Below are 18131 nucleotides of genomic sequence, written 5' to 3'. Positions count from 1 at the left end.
AATGAGTGACTCTTTTTTCATGTTAAAGATACGTGAGGATCTTTCAGAATGTGGACCTTTCCAGCAACTTCTACTTCAGGTGAGACAAAACCGGTCAGAATTATTTGCTTTAAACTTTTTCTTTAGTTTATGAGACCTGATGGCGATACATTTGTATTTTTTTAATCTTGATTTTAACATTTTAAGTGTAGTTTTAATTTACATGAAATGAAAGAATATTTCTGAATGAATTGAGTAATTATGTAAGTTCCTTCATTTTTGCCCAAGCTGCTTGTTGGTGAAAATGTAGCAATAAAAAAAGTAGCTGAAATTTATTTTATTATGTTTTAACAAAATTCAAAGCAATGATTTTAGACAGTCTTTTCTATTTAGATGCTTGTTTTGTAATTTTGCCAAAGGTCTCAATTTTACTTGATTTCATTGAGCTGACAACTCCGTCCTACCTGGTGTGAACTGTGCTTGATATTTCTTATTGTTGAAATCTCCGTTTCTTTAGCCGTACAAATGGGTGAGGGTGAATTACAGAGAGCAGTACAGCCTGTTCTTGCTTCACATGACATTGCCTTTGTACCCTGCAGCTACAGCTACGACCTGAGCCACTCTTTGCAGTACAACCTGACATTGCTGCAGAGACCTTATGAACTGTGGTCGGCAGCAGCTCCCTCCTCCACGGAGGAGGTGCATGCACAGGGCAAGCAGGACAGCTTTGACATCTTTGAGGATGAAGGTCTGCCTACACAAGGTGAGCAGAGGTGAATCCTCTTGCTTAATGCCTTGCCCTAAGTATGCTTGGGCAGCCATTTTTATGTCTTTAGTGAAGGTCATGATACATACAAGGTAAGGAAACTAGAATGAACTAACCTAGACTGCTTAAAGAATAATTGGGTAGAAGAGAGGCTGGAAAGAAGGGAGGGTTTGTACTTTCAAAAGGCTAACGAAACAAAGCATACTTCAGCTGCAATACAAAAAGGAAACATGCACAATCTCAAAATAATTTGGTTAAAAAAAAATATTTTCTCTTTACAAGAAAATACAGTTGGAAAAAATAAGTTTTAATAAAAGAAATGTTAACTCAGAGTTTGGGCTCCATTTTTAAGAATGATTGAACTAATTATTTTTTAAGCAACCAGAACAGCTCTGTACATTTCTGGCACATTATCAAAAACACGTGTCATTTTAGTTTAGATTTACCTTTCCCAGGAAAATGCATGTTAAATGCATAAAAATGATTCTCTCCACATTCAGCCTGTAAATGCATTAACCAGTAACATGTAGGGTTACTCTCTGGCATGTTTTTGAGTTTAATTCAAATCAGATAAAATGTAGGGACAGATGCTATAATGAATAAATGTAGATATTCTGGTAATCTGTTTAAATTGTGGAAGTATTATTAAGTTTTATTATCATGTACATATTATATTTCTTTATATTTCCTTGAAGGAAGGCCAAATATTTAAAAGATACAGAGTTGTTCATTTTCAGCCTAATCAGTACATCTTAGGCTGCTTTTGGAGGGCACAGCTTTCGGATATGTGGAATATTTTCATGTGAACCTGTTTGTGAATGATTCTGTTTTAGAAAACCAGAAAACATTTGGACAGATTTAGTTACCATATTGAAGTAATTTTTGTTTTTCTTCAGTTAAAGCTTTTAATTCTGTCATTTTACAATGTTGTTTTGATTTGTTGCATTTTTAAGCTTAGTGTGTTGTTGATTATTCTGGTACATCAGCAGAAAAGTTCTTAAAAACAATATACCAATATATTGCAACATACAAGTATTTAATACTTTTCCATCATTTTTTTAAATACAATGCATGGTTAATGATTTTTTATTTTATTTTAAATAAAATAAAATTATCCAGCTGATACCAGTAATTTGGACTTCATCCAGGTTAGTAAAATGACCTGCTGGTTTTATTTGCTGTCTGATTTTCCTCCTCAGTGGTTTACGGCCTCCAAAATGAGCCGTATTACAAGTATGTTTGGAACGGAAAGCTCCTTGAGAGGGTCAAGGACATTGTGCATCCTGACTGGCTTATGTACATAATCCATGGCTTCTGTGGTCAGTCCAGTATCCTTTTAAAACTTTGATTTAGTTCTATTTGAAAAAGTTGTTTCTTCCTTTACCTGGAAATATATTGTGCTGTTTCTACCACTATTGAAATAAACGTAAAAGTGTATGACTGATAAAAAATTAAAAAAAAAGTCTGAGGATTGGATTGGAGAATATATGTGATGACTCCTGCTTTAAGTGAGCCCACATACCCAACCAACACAGCTTCATTCATCTTTTGTTACCATTTCTCTCTTTGTTGAGTTGCCTTCATCATAACACGTGGATTGCACTGAGCAGCAGCAAGGGAGGCAAAGCAAAATCAACCAGATCTGCTAACAAAACGAGAAACGAATCAAAATGAATAAAATGTTGTGCCCTCCAGCACCAATTTTCAGGTGTATAGACACAGGAGATTACATAATCTCTCTATTTTGTTGCCTGCTAGGAGCAAGTTAATTGTTCTTATTTTGTTGTGCCTTTTGGATTAGGTTAAAGTGTGTTTCAATAAGCCTAAGGTTTATTACATTTATATCGAGTCTTTCTGGATCTTTTGTATAAAAACTCCAAATGCCAGTCACTGTATTGGTTCCACATGAATAATTTTCCTCTGGACTTGTGAACAGCTTGTGTTATAATTATTCATGAGTTACTGCTACAAAGCTCAGACACTGATTGATTCAGGTAAAAGTTTGCTTCAGGCTCAGATTAAAATTTGAAGTCATTCACAATCATATCAAGAAGAGTGAAATGTTAGCTTTTGCTAAAATATATATATATATACAAGTACACTTAGTTAATTTGTCCTTTACTCATTGCTGATCTGTTTTTTTGTGCGTTTGTGTGTGTATCTTTTTCACACGTGAGTTTGTCCTGTCACACTGACAGTGTGTGGGCGAGTTTAGATGATTCCCGGAAACTGCCTGGCCTTTGCTGGATACCTAGCATGACCATGAGAGAGCCAGATGGTGCACTATAGAGGATATCAATTGAGCATATATCTAAAGGTTGAATGAAATTTATGTACTGATAAAGTAATGTAACAGACAACACCCCTTGAACGTCTTGATGGAGCGCATATAGTCTTTCACATCCCTCCTCTGTTGGTACATTATTAGTAAACCACTTCTACACCCTAAGAAGTTCCTTTTCAGATTAATATTATTTCTATAACTACAAGACATACAGTGCGGAAACATTATTAAAATCAGTGTCTTTATGACAGTGTTGTTTCTGTTATATATTTTAAATGTAATTCTGAAATTATCACATACATTCCTTACACACAGATTGGTTTAAGTTATGTTTTTATTTTTTGTTAAAAATATGTTTATGGAGTACAGTTAATGAAAAAATATACATATAAAAAGGGCTTTGGGGCTCCTTTTAAATGAATAAGTGTGTTTTGACATCAAAGTTATACATTTTTGGCTCTTCTAAGGTGTTTTAATAGTGACATTTTGCATTGTTGGCTGATTCTATTTAACGCATTATCTATGATGGGGTAAGTCAGGACAGATTGCTGGCCAGTCAATTCCAAATGTATCTCAATTTTTGCCTATTTATTTTAATTGTAATTATTAATTAATTTATTTATTTACCTATTTATTTGTTATTTTTTATTTTTTTTTTATTTTTTTATTTTTTTTCTCTTCCTCGGTGGGGGGGAGCGGTTGCGGGCGGGTCTGTGTCTGGTGTCCGCTGTCGCATTGTGGGGGCCCCTTTTTTTTTTTTTTTTTTTTTTTTTTTTTTTTCTTCTCTTTTTTTCTTTGGGGGGTTTGGCATGTCTGTTTTCTCGGGGGGCAGGCGGGCCTGCTGGGTGGGGGTCCTGCTGGCGGCGCGCCGCTGGTGTGTGGGGGTCCGGGCGGCTCCGGCGGGGGTAGTGTTGGGGGGCCGGTCTGGGCGGGCTGGCTGCGCTGGCTGGGTATTCGGGTGGGTTTTCCCTCCTGGAGGCATGGCGGGGCTGCTCTGTTCCCACTGATCGCGGCGGGTGGGGCTGCGGGGCGGGTGTGGGCCTGGGGTGGCTATGACCGGCGCGTGGTGGGGGGCCGGGGCGGCGGAGCTGCTCTGGCCGCGTGTCGGGGCCTGGTGCGGGCTGCGGGGGGGGGTGGCGGACGTGGCTGGGCTGCTTTGGCATCGTCCGGTGGGGGGGCGGCGCGGTTCGCTCCGCTCTGGCTTTGTGCTGCCCCTCGGGCTGCTGGGGGGGGTGGTTGCGCCGGCTGCGGTCTGCTCCTCTTGCGGTTTTGCGCCGGGCGGCTTTTCTGCTCTCGGGCTGATTCTGTGCGCGGTGTGTTTCGTTGCGCGCTGTTGGCATCGGTCTTGGTGGGGTGGGGCTGCGCTTTTGGCCGGGGGGGCGTTTTGGGGGGGGTCCCGCGGCGCTCGTGGCCGGTTCGCGGCGGATGCGCATGGGCCCCGTCCGGGGGCGGGGCCGTCTTAGTGTTTTCCTGGGTGGTGCGGTCGCGGTGGGTGTTGCGGCCGGTCGCCGGGGCTTGGTGCGTGGGGGCGGGGCGTGTTTCGGTGCTCTGTGGGGCTGGGGCGTTTCGGTCGGCGCCGTGGGGGGGCTGGTGTTCGGCGCCCGGCCCTACTTCGGGGTGGCCGGCTGCCGGCGGGGCCCGCGGACTCGTCCCCGCGGCTCCCCGGGGCGCCGGCATGGCGGTGGCTGGGGGGCTTCCTCGTGGCTGTCTCTCCTCCTGCCTTGGTGGGGTCTGATTTCCGGGGCTGGCCCCGCCTTGGTGCCTTCGCTTCTGGGGTCCCCTTGGGCGCCTGGGGCTTTGGGTCTCCCGGCGCTGGACTCAGTGCTCTGGGGGGTGTGCCTCTCCGGCTCTCCACAACCACTATTGAGCATTTTTTTCTATGGTTAAAACTTTACATGCACAAGTTCACCCTCACAAACAACTACAGGTGCTAGGCTTCAGGTAGTTGGAGATTCACTTCCAAACAGAAACCCCACATTCATATCTTCAGGTAACACAGAGTACATGTCAGACTTAATAATATTACTTTAGTGATAGTTTCAAGGTGTTTGCTTTATTGTATATCTCGTACCATGTTTTTTGGTTGTGCTGTTCTTTTTTTTTTTTTTTTTTTTTTCTCCATCTCATTACAGGTGTTGAAGCAGACTGAAAATGTTTTGTCATTGTCTCCTTCCTATCTCCTCTTTCTTTCATCTTTTGTCCTGTTTTTTTCTTTTTCTTTTTCCTTCTTCTTCTTCTGTTTTTCTGCTCTACTTACATTGCAGTGTCCATATGAACTGTAAAACTCCCTGCATAATTATAATAAAGCAATTTATATACATGAAACAAGTGGAGCGGTATGGCAATTGCGATACCGCTACACTTGTGAAAGTAAAATCTGTTGGGCTCCTTTTGGCATCAAGACAATTATTCTTATTGCCACCTTGCCAGACAGGACACTGTAAAAAAAACAAAAACAAAAAAAAAAAAACAAATGTATCTCAATTTTCAGGCGAGGTGGGTAATGTGTAGACAGTAAACACAGTAAACCAATGCCAGAAATTAAAATGTCTTCCCAAATGGCAGTGAAAAATGTACACAGAGCGTCAGAAAACTAGTCGGTGAAGTTTCTCCAAAAAATATTTCAATGGTTTTTGCGGTTCTTGCGCCATTTAGTAGCTGTCTTTCTTTTGGTGTCATTTCTGGGTAATGAGTAGCAAGACTCTAGCCACACCAAGAACAAATCCATCAAACTGTTGAAATAAGTGCTGGAATCATCATTGGAAATACTCAATTTTCTTGCGTTTGTCTTAACTTTCCATTGATATAGATGGATATAGCACACTTTGAACAGCAAACACATTTGAAACATGTTTTATGTGGCTGTGGTCTTGTAGATTGTAATAATCTATGGGTATTACACAAGACTCATATATTAAATATACCTTTGGTAGGTACTATTCAGGGCTCAAACAACTAATTATATTAGTTGTGTTTAATAGATTATGTTTAATAGATTATTGAAATAATGATCAACTAATTTAGTAATTGATTAATTGTTAATTGGACTGTAGAGACTCTGCAAAGCACCTTGAGCAGCAATTATACCAAAGTTGCAAAAAAGAAAGTAAATATTTTGCATTTAAGATAAAAAAAATTTTTCATCTGTCAATATGCTCTATCCAGAACTGGAAACTACTCAGAACTGCAAAGGTTTTTGTTTTACCTGGTTTAATTTCATATAAAGTGTTTTTTTAAGGAACCTTTCGCTATCTGATTATTAATCAATCAATCAAAGATATAATAAGTTTATTATATCGATTAGCATAATAATCGTTAGTTGCAGCCCTAGTATTATTTCATTTATCTAATTTAATTTAGGCGTTTGCAGGATGTAAGCCAGAATTATTCACAATAACAGAAAAAAATATCCCCTGTACAACAACATCTATGTAATATGAGTTTAACTTTTTGAAGATACACTTGTACATGAAACCACATTTAGGAGAATATTCATGGTTTTACTAATTTATTTTAATATATTTATTGTGACGGTGTGTTCTTTAGCCAATACACTTTCCTCTTCCTATTATCATTACCCTCTTTCTTAACTCACGGACTTCAGAGCTGCTGATCTATGGCCGACCGGTTCACGTCACCCTCATTGCCAGGCGCTCCAGCAAATTCGCCGGGACGCGCTTCTTGAAAAGAGGTGCCAACTGCGAGGTACAGCCGTTACTGCGGCAACAGGGACAATAGACAGTGGAAACAAGCCGAGGGCCATCAGCATGATTGAGATGACTCAGCTTGATCACAGGGGGTTAATTTGATCCATTGCTTCTTCTTCTGCATGCATGAGTATCTGTGTGGGCGTTTTGTGGGAGGAAGAATGAACTTAAGGCACAAATTGTCTTTTTTCAACCTTCTGTTTTGACCACTTTACTAAAAAAGTTTGGTGAATAATATCTCATTGGGGCGATTTGCAGATCAAGTCACGTTTTTGGGCACACGTGAATGAACTGCATGGCTCTTTCAGTAGTGTGATATTCTTTGAAAACTACATTATTTTTAGTTTTTTTTTTTCTATTTGCATATACCACTTGCTATATTTTAAAAGCCAGATTACCGTTTGGTTTGATTTGGATTTTAAGTGTGTTTGATAGATCCTTTACTGAATATCTTATTCAGTTGCTGAGTAATTACTTTTTTTCATATAGGGTCACATAGGCTTTGACAGTTTTTTTTCCCCCTGTAGTATTTAAGTTACACAAAAATAAATATATGGAAATTTGTAAATAAGAGAATAATGTAACATTCAGCATACAATTTCTTTTTGTATTATACTTATTTATCTGTATTGTGAGACAACTTTGAGCTTTTTGTTGCCTTTTTTGTGGGTTTTTGTGTGAATTCATGAAACAAAAAAAAGAAAAATATATTTTTCTAACAAATTGTTGCTTCTTTTGAGGTTTGAATATATGTTTTTGTTTTGACAAAAATAAGCCTTGTTCGATCTTTCCAAAACATATATATTTTTTTACAATTAAAGGGGAAAATTTGTGACCTAAGAAAGACGTTTAACATTAAAGAAGTTTTTTTTTTATATATATATTTAAATTGTTTACATGATTACTGAAAAGGTTCAATTTAGAAGTTGATGTAGTTACAGATGCTGAAATGATAGAAAAAAAAAAAACTGGAGAGACTCCATGATTGAGTTTACAGCCTCATAAATGAAACATTATAAATTGATGAGAGAAAACAAATCTTATTCTGTGTTATTAACATACATGTTTCCCTGTTGGAACTTTCTCCCACTGCAATTTATTAATGGATGCTTCTTACAACCATGTTCATGTTTTAATTAGGTTTTTCTATTTCTTTCCCCAGGGCGACGTAGCTAACGAGGTAGAGACCGAGCAGATTATCAATGACGCCTCAGTTATGTCTTTTACAGCAGGAAGCTACTCCTCCTACGTCCAAGTGCGAGGTTCTGTCCCACTTTACTGGTCTCAGGACATTTCCACCATGATGCCAAAGCCCCCAATAAGATGTAAGACTGCTGCCTCACATCTCATAGACTTTTGTATAGGAATCATTTTTATTATTAAATTGTGCCTACAAAAAAAAAGCACTTTAAAAGCTCTGAATTTTTTAATACTGAAAATATTATTAGGCAGCAGAGAGGCCCAGAACCAAAGACTCCTCAATAAGAATTACATTTTGCATCTAATAACCTGAAGTTACTAGTTTGAAGCATTAAAATGTTGCATTCAAATATCAGTTTGGTTTCTAACTAACACCCTATTTCCTGATGAAGCACAAAGGAGGATCTAGAAGGATTAGGGAAAGTGGCCCCCTCATGGTTTCCATATTTGTATTCTTTCTCTGGTCTCCTTATGAAAGGAATAAAGCTCTGAAACCTTGATCAGAGGGAGGTGATCAGGCGAGACTGATGAAACCGGAGAAGGACAAATTTTACTGTGTGTGTATCAACAGAAACACAGGGATTGGCTTTTTCACAATGCCTGCATGAACAAATAATCCTTTTTTCCTCTGCTATGGCCTTTTTCTATCCTCAGATGACCTTTGGTAGGGTTGTCAAACAGAATAGCCCCTTAAAATCAATCTCGGCTTGCCTCAATGTCCTGGTCCTCCTTTGATCCCAAAACGCAGTCCTTACCTGACTTTTTGAAAATGGACTAATCCTTGCACAGTTTGATTAAAATTTTATACTACTGATAAATATTCAGAATATTTATCCTTAGCTCTGGGTTTCCACATACAGGGACACTCAAAGTTTATTAACTGTCACATTTTTTTCTTTTAACTATTTTATTTATTACTAAAAATTGTGAATTGTTTTTTTTTTATTCATAATACCTCTAGATTACATATAATTAAACCAATTCTAATACAAAAAATTGTTAAATACAGTTTACCTATGTGTGATTTCAATTGATCATTAGATTTTTTCAAAAAAATTGTTCTGCCATTTGTTTGGCTTTTAGGGATTAGAAAAAGCCTATTTTTTTCTGTTGCCTCATTGATCTCCATAAGAAACCCAAAGGAAAAGTACTAATCTTTTTTTTGTTTTGTTTTTATAAATATTACTTTATATCCCAAAGTGGTCATAAACAATCCATGGTCAACCCAGGTGTAATATCACTCTTATGTTATTGCTACTTAATATTTGTTACAGAAATGTAGGTCAGCACCTTTACACACTATATTGATTAATTGTTATTACATAATAACAATGTAGGGTCCATGTACCGAGTTGGGATCATCTGTAATGTTAGCTTGTCTAATAAATGAGGAAGTTCTACCTGATTAATAACAAAGATGAAAAAATATGTTTATGGTGAACAAGTAACTGCATAAAAAGGGGGAGAGCTGGGTAGCGCTGTGCTCTGTAGCTATTTGGGTATACTACTTTGTCAGTCATATTTTGGTATGCTACTTTGTGTCAGCAACAACAGTTTGTTTTCTACGTAAGTAGAATAACTGTTGTTTTCCTTGTTTTTAATCTCTACGCAAGTCATGTTTTAAGATGTTCCATTAATCCTTCCCTGCCTTCAGAAGTATTGAAACTTTTTGTGTCACCCTGTTAAATGTCAGAGCTCAGTCTGTCTTAGAAGGAAGTGGTTTCCTTCAAGACTGAGAATGATTGTTTTCTAATTTCGGCTGCTTTTGATCGCCAATGAAATGTAAAATTATAGCAAATATGGGTAATAATATGTTGAGACTCCAGAAGAGATCTGATTGGGTGCAATACAGTTGACAGCAATGACAGTGTCAACGAGGTGTTGCCATTTCATGATGTCATGAGAAAGAGCCGGGCCCCGAGCAGATCTGGTACCTACACAGGCTGTGACCAAGATCAGACCAAGACCATATAAAGTCTCGATCTTGTCTTGGTCTTGGCCTCTAAAGGTCTTTGCCTAGTCTTGGTCACCTTGGTAACGGTTGGTGTGGTCTGACTACAACACTACTGCAAAGTCTCTATATCTGTGAAAAGCGCTAATGGGACTTTATTGAAGATTTTATTTATTTTATCCTTTATTTTACCAGGTAATACCCATTGAGATTAAAAATCTCTTTTGCAAGGGAGACCTGGCCAAGATAGGCATCAAAATTACATCACATCATTACATACGTACAAAGACACACACATAAAAGCATAATATGCACTTACAATAAAATTTCAATTAAAACATTGACATGTGAGGGAGTCCAACTCAAAACATCTCATTCTCAGCTTAAAAGTATTCAAAGGAACCAATTTACTAAGTTTCAAGTTATTTTGCAGCAAATTCAATTTAAAGGGAGCAGAGTAAGCAAAGGCCTTTTTACCCAGCTCAGTACTGACATGTGGGACAGAAAACAAGACAACAGCCTGAGAACGGAGAGAGTAATGACCAGTACTTTTTTTCATAAGAAGTGAACATAAATAAGACGGAAACGCACCAAGAATAGCCTTATATATAAATATATACCAATGACAAAGCCTCCTAGTAGCCAAGGCAGACCACCCTACACAAGATGGCAGATTATAAGACTTTGAAGTTGATAGCCAAAATGATTCAGTCCTCTTCTGTTGACATTATCATCACATTGACTCTTCAGGATGAGGACCCAAACTATAATGAGGGAAAATGATAGATGAGGTACAATAGAATTGGAATCACTTTTTACTTATTTCTTTATACTTCATCATTATTGATGCTCTTCACATCCAAATGGGAAACACAGTACTGGTAAACATACCATTCAAGTAAGTCAGATAATCTTTAAACATACTGTTTGTGGACTGAAGTACTTTTCATGGCTGGTTAAGCTACTGTGGTAAAAATGAGTTTTAGTTTTCTTTTGCACATCTTTACCAAGGATACCAATGCAGCTGCATGAGATGATGCCTCTGGCAGACCGGTCTTATTTTTCTGTTCACATTTGTAGCATTCTTTTCGTGTCCCTTTATGGCTTTTACAGTTATACCATATAAAAAAGCCTGTTACTTGTGAATTTAGAAGTGTCTTAAGCACAATAAATCTGAGGTTATAACTGGGGTCTATGAAACAACACTGCTTCCATGCTATTTTCTACAGCATGTGTGGAAGATGAAGGCAGGTCAAGTCTTACCAGTTTTTATTGTGAATAGAAGATTGAAAAAGGAAGACATGCAGCAACAACATGAGCCAAGTTTATGCTTAAGTTTGACAGCAATTTTTAGTCATGGTAAAAGTTTTAACCTTAAAATGATAAATGCATAAATTTCAAAATAATGCAGTAAATTAACTCTTCTTATCAAACTGACCCGGTTTTAAAAAGATTTTTCCCTCAGGAACAGAGATGGGAAGTAACGAAGTACAAATACTTTGTTACTGTACTCAAGTAGATTTTTCTGATATTTTTATTTTACTTTACTACTTATTTTTATGGCGACTTTTTACTTCTACTCCTTACATTTTTACACAAATATCTGTATTTTCTACTCCTTACATTTTAAAAAATTGGCTCGTTACTTTAGTTTTGAATCATTTCAATGGAGTTACCGTTATTATTTTTCACGTCATCAATACCAAATTCAATCTAATTGGATGGGAATCTACGTTGCATTTGACGCACCACTACAAGGTGAATCGACAGATTCGGCGGTATTCATTCACGGCAAATCATTGCAGCTTGGTGGCGGTGGCGTTAGCATAGTAGTATGGATGACGAGATGATTGAAAATGAACACAACTGACATCTAGTCCTATTGGCAGACATCCATTTAAAATGTAGGCAACGGCATGAAAAAAGTGGTTTCTACTTTTACTTTTATACTTTTAAGTAAATTTACAAGCCTGTACTTTGTTACTTTTACTTGAGTAAAGAAGTTTAATCAGTACTTCCACTTTTACCAGAGTATTTTTTAACACAAGTATCTGTACTTTTACTCAAGTACGGAAAGTGAGTACTTTTGCCATCTCTGCTCAGGAACCTCTTACCTTTGTGGAAACTTTATTTTCTTGTGGGAGGTTTTTATAAGCAATTGTGATATTGCTTCTGTTTCGGTTCAGGTCTTCCATGATCTCACACTGTTGTAGTCATGGCTAAAAGGGTTTGATGCAGTTTGTTATGATTATTTTTTCTGTGTTTTATCCATAATAGTTATTTAATATTTGTTATGTATAATAAAATGGTAATTTTTATATAACTGAATGATTTTAGGGGCTACCAAATGCTCTGATGACAGTACTGCTGAGATGAGAATTTTATGTCTAAATTAGCGCACCATAAAGACATTAATCTACGTATTTAGAAAAATTTTTGAATTAAAATTTGTACATTTTAAATTCAGTAAATGCTGTTTCATTCTGGTCTGTTTCTTTTTTATTTGTTTTTTCTTTTTTTTTTTACAGTGGACCAAGCAGATCCATATGCTAATATAGCTGCCCTGCATTTTGACCAAATGCTGCAGCGGTTTGGCTCCCCCATCATCATCCTCAACCTGGTTAAGGTAATATGCACTTTAAGAAATGTTCCTCCTACTGTAGGTCAAGATTCACATTTGCAAATGAGACCTGGCCAAGGTGGCAGCTAACAGAATATATTGTGCAAAGAAAATCCCCCTTTAATCCATTAGTGACTGTATGGGAAGCTCTTGAAATCATGGATGGGGTTTTCCATGATCATGATGAATTGTTAGAAAGACTTTACCAAAATCTTTTAAAGCCCTGGGAACATTAAAAAGCAATGATTTAAAGGCAGATGAAAAGTATTTAACAGAGTTTACTGAACACACATAAATAAATAAAAAAAGAAATAGCAGTTTTACTGTCTATGAATGATTAATGATGTCCATACAATAAAAACATTGAACTGTGAAAGATTAACCATTTTAACTAAAACATAGAGTAGAGTAAAATCTTAAATCACTGAATTAACCCTCCTTAATTTGAGGGAGCATTATGTAATTAATTAATTCATCCAATCAATTAATCACTGAATCAAAAGTTAAACACTGTTACTTTGCCTGAATGCTCTTGAAATATATACCTTACAATAATGTATTCTTCTCCAAGGCAATAATGATATCATTTGAGTGAAATTTTTCATTTTTTTTTTCTCAAATAAACTTTCTAGCAGTGTTTGAGCCATGTATTATAGATTATTAGTAATAAGGGATTTATTCTGATGTGGGAAAAAAATGACAAAGCTCGTGTGGCAGGGTAAAAAACAGCCCTGTCAGAGTGGATTTATTGCATATTTTCTCTCAAACTTTGGTTTAGATTATCTGTCATCCAATCATGATAATACTAGATAACTGAAAAGTAGGCAAATGGACTTTGTTCAGTGACAGACAAACTTGTTCTATGCAGCAAATTTGGAAGAGTTAATTTAACTCTTACAGAGTTAAATCTAAAACTTTTAAAGTGTCTATATTGGTCCACGCTTAATTGTTAAAATAACCCTTACGAAAATATTTAACAATGTGAAAGAGTTGAAACAATACACCTAATAATTAAAATGTAACTCTTTTCAGAGTGAATACATTAGTGTACACACAGTGGAGTATCAAAAGCTGACACTACAAACTAGCACTCAGTTCTATCTAATAGCACAAGAGGAAAGGGGGGCAGTGAGCGCCCTCACCAAATGGGACTCTATGTGATTCCACCGCACTTGTCATGGACACTGCATCTGGTCTGAACACCACCATTACATGATTATAAGGTAGAAAAGGGTTAAAAAGTACACTTTGTGGTGGTAATGACAGATCCCTAGGGACAGGTTATCTTTTTATGACAAAAGGATAAAATACTAATACATCTTTACTAGGGATGGAACGGTTTATGAAAACCGTCCGAACCGTTCGGTTCGACTGTCTCGGTTCGGTTCGCTTGTGTTGCGTTCTGTTCATGCGCTGCTCCATTTTCTCATAGGTGAAGCGTTTACACTCCAAAGCAGAAGGTGGCGGTACTGCGACCAAAGCCAACCACCAGTAGTAAACAAGAAGAAGAAGAAGCGAAGCAGCATAGCCGAAAAGTGTAGCAGAAAAAAAATCAGTTGTTGTGGAGAATTGTGTGGGTATGGCGAGTGGGAAAGAGCAGGAGTTGGAAGACGCGCCAGCAGCACTTTATAGGTCTGCTGTATGGGACCACTTTGCATTTAGAGTGACCTACGATGACGGCGGAAAGAAAGTTGTGGATAAAAGTGCAACAGTGTGCAAGCATTGTGCAACATGTTTTGTTTATGCTAACAGCAACATGACCAACATGTCAAGCTAACCCCGAAATCCCACATACTCCATCAGCGCCCCGCTCCGCTGCGCTCCAGACCGCCTGCACAAAGCAAAGCATACAGCCTCCACTGTGGCTCCCATCCGCTCCGCTCTGAGTTCCTTGGAGATCGTAGAGGGCATGCGCGAGATGATTAAATTCAAGGCAGCAAAACATGCGGAAATGATCCAGGGTTTCCGCGAATCATTAAAAGTAATTACAATTCATTAATTTTTGGGGATTTTTTTTTCATAAATTTCATTAAAAAAACATTTGATTAATTTTTATTACATTTTTTTTTTCGGTGTAGCAATAAACATATATACCGAACTGAACCGAAAACCGTGACCACGAAACCGTGAACTGAACCGAACCGTGCATTTTGTGAACCGTTCCACCCCTAATCTTTACCTAGCTAATTATATTTTCTGTTATAATTAAGGAATTTCTGCACCATTTGTCAATAAAGTTACTGCTGAACCAAATTTAATTTAACTTCAATTAAAAACCTGGCCAAGTGACAAAGGACAAATAGCAAAAACAATACTTTATATAATGTAAATAATAATTTATCTATCATAAATTGTTTGTTTTTTATTAAATGCAGAATAAATAGAAATGACAAACATGCATTTTTGTATTTCTTATTTCTGCCTTGGATAAACATTTCTTATTATTTCAAGAATCCCCTACAAATGATAATAGCTTGCCTTCATGCTTCCATCCAAACAGTTTGTGTATCTGCAACTTGATTGTTCTGAGCTTCTGCTATATGTTTTTGTTTTTAAATCAACTAAAGTTTGTGTGCATGAGGCCCATGTTCATAGGAAGGATTTGCAAATTACCTATCCTCTGTAACAATTTAACAACTTTTATTTCAGTTAGCGTATTATTGCAATAACTGTAATAAACCCTGTCCCTTTTATTTAGTGGAATATCATTTGTTCTGTGTGTTAATTAGGAAGCAAACAGTCACCTCACAGCAGCATTCTTTAAGTATTCATCTTTTTATACACTCTGCCCATGTTATCAAATGACAGGTCTAATAGGGCGAGGCGGAATGTGTAATCTCCAAAGCATTTAATTGATTACTTTTCATTAGCTGTGATCTATTACAGTCACAAAAGATTTTCTCAGCGGTTTTTGATTACCAGCTGTGGAAATTCTACCTCAGATATTGATGTCTCTGTGTTTCTTTGTAAAGAAACTCATCGGTAATCGAAAGTAACATACCAGCGCATTCCTAGCCCAGTGTAGTGGTAATATCAATCATTAACTGCTCTTAAGTTTTTAAAGAAGGAGCATATTTCTATAATAATTATAAAATATGGTTGAATCAGTGCTCTAACCACCCCTCCTTAAATGGAAGGAAACAGATTGAATGAAGTGTTCATATCTCACTGTACTTCCACCTCTCTGTGCATCACATTGTGCAGCTTTTGTTGGGCACCCAGACATATAATTTGTAGCTTGGATTTCCAGCTCACGTTGTCCCTCACAAGGGAAGCTGTGAGAGGAGGGACCAATCGCAGACCTCCTATGTCTGCACAAGCAACAGCCATGTGAAATCTGCAGACCATGGGGAATAAAGGAGGGGTCTGCACACCCACCACCCCCTCCTTTTGTTGTATACTCCCTCATTTATCCCAAAGAGAAAGAGGGACGGAAAAATTGGATATTAACCACTAAACCTTGACAGTTCACCTCTGGGTTCAGCAGCTACACTGTAAAGTCTGGGATTGGTGTATATATTTTGTCAAAAGCACATGGCCAAACATGTGAAGGACAGGATTATCAAAATAAAGTCCAAAAATGCTTAAATAAAATGATAAGAAAAGAAGAATTTTTGTGAAGGTTATGAAAATTTTAAGCTTTCCTATACTAATACCAAAACTTGATATAATTGCTCCTATTATTTCTCTTTCCAAAAAGCCTCATGGCATCACTGTGTGACTGCTGAATACCCTGGCTTAGTCAGTAGCTGCACTTTCATAGACGGACAACCATAATGGTGTCTGCTGTATACATATGACAACCTCATTGTGCCCACAGTAAGTGCATGCTCATGTGACGATGCGTATAGTATGTCATCTGAGAGTAGAATGTGTCATTGTGTTTGTGTGTGATACTAAGAGTGTGTTCAAGGAAATGCTCGGGTAAGTTCACCGGTTGCCATGTTGCTTTGCTGCTGCTTGTGTGAATGGACATGTGAGCCTGCTTAATGCTGCATCCATGACAATTATTACCCAGGGTGATGGGTCATAAAGCTACAATGCGGGAGCGTACAAATACCTTAATGAATGGCTCAAGTCACGAAGACAGACTTAGTGCATACCTTTTTATGGATGCAAGTATTTATTTTACAAACAGAGGCATTTCTAGTTGAAAATCCATATTTAAATTTACAAAAATAGAAGCAACTTGTATTTCTTCTCACAGTTTTACAGAGCTTAAACTTAATTTTAACTGTTTTACAGAAGTACTGCAATTATTCTTTATGCTAAACAGCAGAATATTTAAGCCTATTTTTCTACATATTGCTATCACATTCTTCAAAGTTCAACATTAAAATATATGGATGTTTGGCAGAATTACCCCAAAATCACATTGTTGACATCTTTAGTATTCTTCCAGAAGCTTCTCTCAGTGTTTTTCTAGAACTTTTGCCAGGTTTTAAGGCTAATTTACTTCACTTCCAATTTTTTTCTAATCGGATAGAAATCAGTACTTCTAAAGCCCTGCTTCTGTTGTCATTAAGCCATTCTCTAATTTACTACATATGCTCCTAACCATTGTTCTTCTTAAGACAGTTTTTTTCTGTCTAACCTTTAACTTTATATTTGATGCCTTAAGCTGTTGCCTCAATATTTGCACATAATGTCCCCATGATTTTGGCCCTTTTCCAAAGTGCCTTGGCCTTTCCCGCCTCAAAACACCAATAAATTATTATGCCACCACTCTATCATTTTTAGGATGGTTTTCCAGGCTTTTCTCTTTTACAGCTGAACCCTTTGAATTGACTGTGGTTTGATTTTACTGCTTGTTTAATGGTGACTTCCTTTTGGTATTTCTGTCTGTGTCGGCACAGGACTTTGTAACAAAGTGGTTCATAACATACTTACCAGTTACCACTGAAAAATCCATTATGGGACAATTCCCATTAGCGCATTAAGACATGGGTCTGTAACCCTCTTTAGTGTATCGGGTGCAATTAGATATTTTAGATTGATGTTTTATTTATTTAAGGATGGGCATTCTTAAAGAGACATTTTTTTTACTGAAAAATATCTTTAAAACTGCCTCTTTTTTTTTAAAACCCTTTATGATTAAAACATTGTTTTATGAGCAGACTGACACCTCAGTAGCTCAGTGCCAATGCATCTATCAGCCTGTAGCCTGCACTGTTTCTGCTAACGGCACGTCATGTGGGTCCATGTTGAATTGGTCTGACCTAGCAAACAATCAAAGCCTTGTATTCAAGAGGGATTTTGTGGTTACTCAGTAGAGACTGGCATCGTTCATTGCTCATCTCAGACACCAGTGGCGACTGTATGTAAGGTGAAAAAAGTAAAGAAAAGAAAAAAACTTGTCAAATACGAACATGACCTACGAGGACAAGCAGAACAGTGCTGCAGTTCTTCGTTTTGGCCACTAGTTGCAGCATCATTAGAAAACTCCATAATGCCTCTAAGTTTGATAGGTTTACTTGATAAGAAATAAAAATTACCTTTAAGTATTAAAAGTATTAAACCTAATGAATACTTGTAAAAACCAATCAACAGGAAATTAGTCCATTGATCTTTACACAATCTTTTGAATATTTTACACCTTAACTGAAAGTGAGCACATGCTGTCC

General features: G+C 37.4%; 1 protein-coding gene across 1 annotated transcript in view; it reads left to right on the top strand.

Moving 5' to 3' along the window:
* fig4a (FIG4 phosphoinositide 5-phosphatase a) overlaps positions 1-18131 on the top strand; it is an 80026-nt gene that overhangs the window by 22908 nt on the left and 38987 nt on the right. The window contains exons 5-10 of the mRNA XM_038271170.1: positions 29-79; positions 579-742; positions 1945-2073; positions 6634-6734; positions 7899-8061; positions 12416-12513. Coding sequence (XP_038127098.1) covers positions 29-79; positions 579-742; positions 1945-2073; positions 6634-6734; positions 7899-8061; positions 12416-12513 — 706 coding nt within the window. The remainder of the gene's footprint in view (positions 1-28; positions 80-578; positions 743-1944; positions 2074-6633; positions 6735-7898; positions 8062-12415; positions 12514-18131) is intronic.

The sequence above is a fragment of the Cyprinodon tularosa genome, unplaced genomic scaffold, assembly GCF_016077235.1.
Source record: "Cyprinodon tularosa strain WSP-4 unplaced genomic scaffold, ASM1607723v1 ctg791, whole genome shotgun sequence".
Taxonomy (NCBI): Eukaryota; Metazoa; Chordata; class Actinopteri; order Cyprinodontiformes; family Cyprinodontidae; genus Cyprinodon; species Cyprinodon tularosa.
Note: the sequence above shows the minus strand (reverse complement) of the source record. Positions and strands in the feature narration are given on the sequence as shown.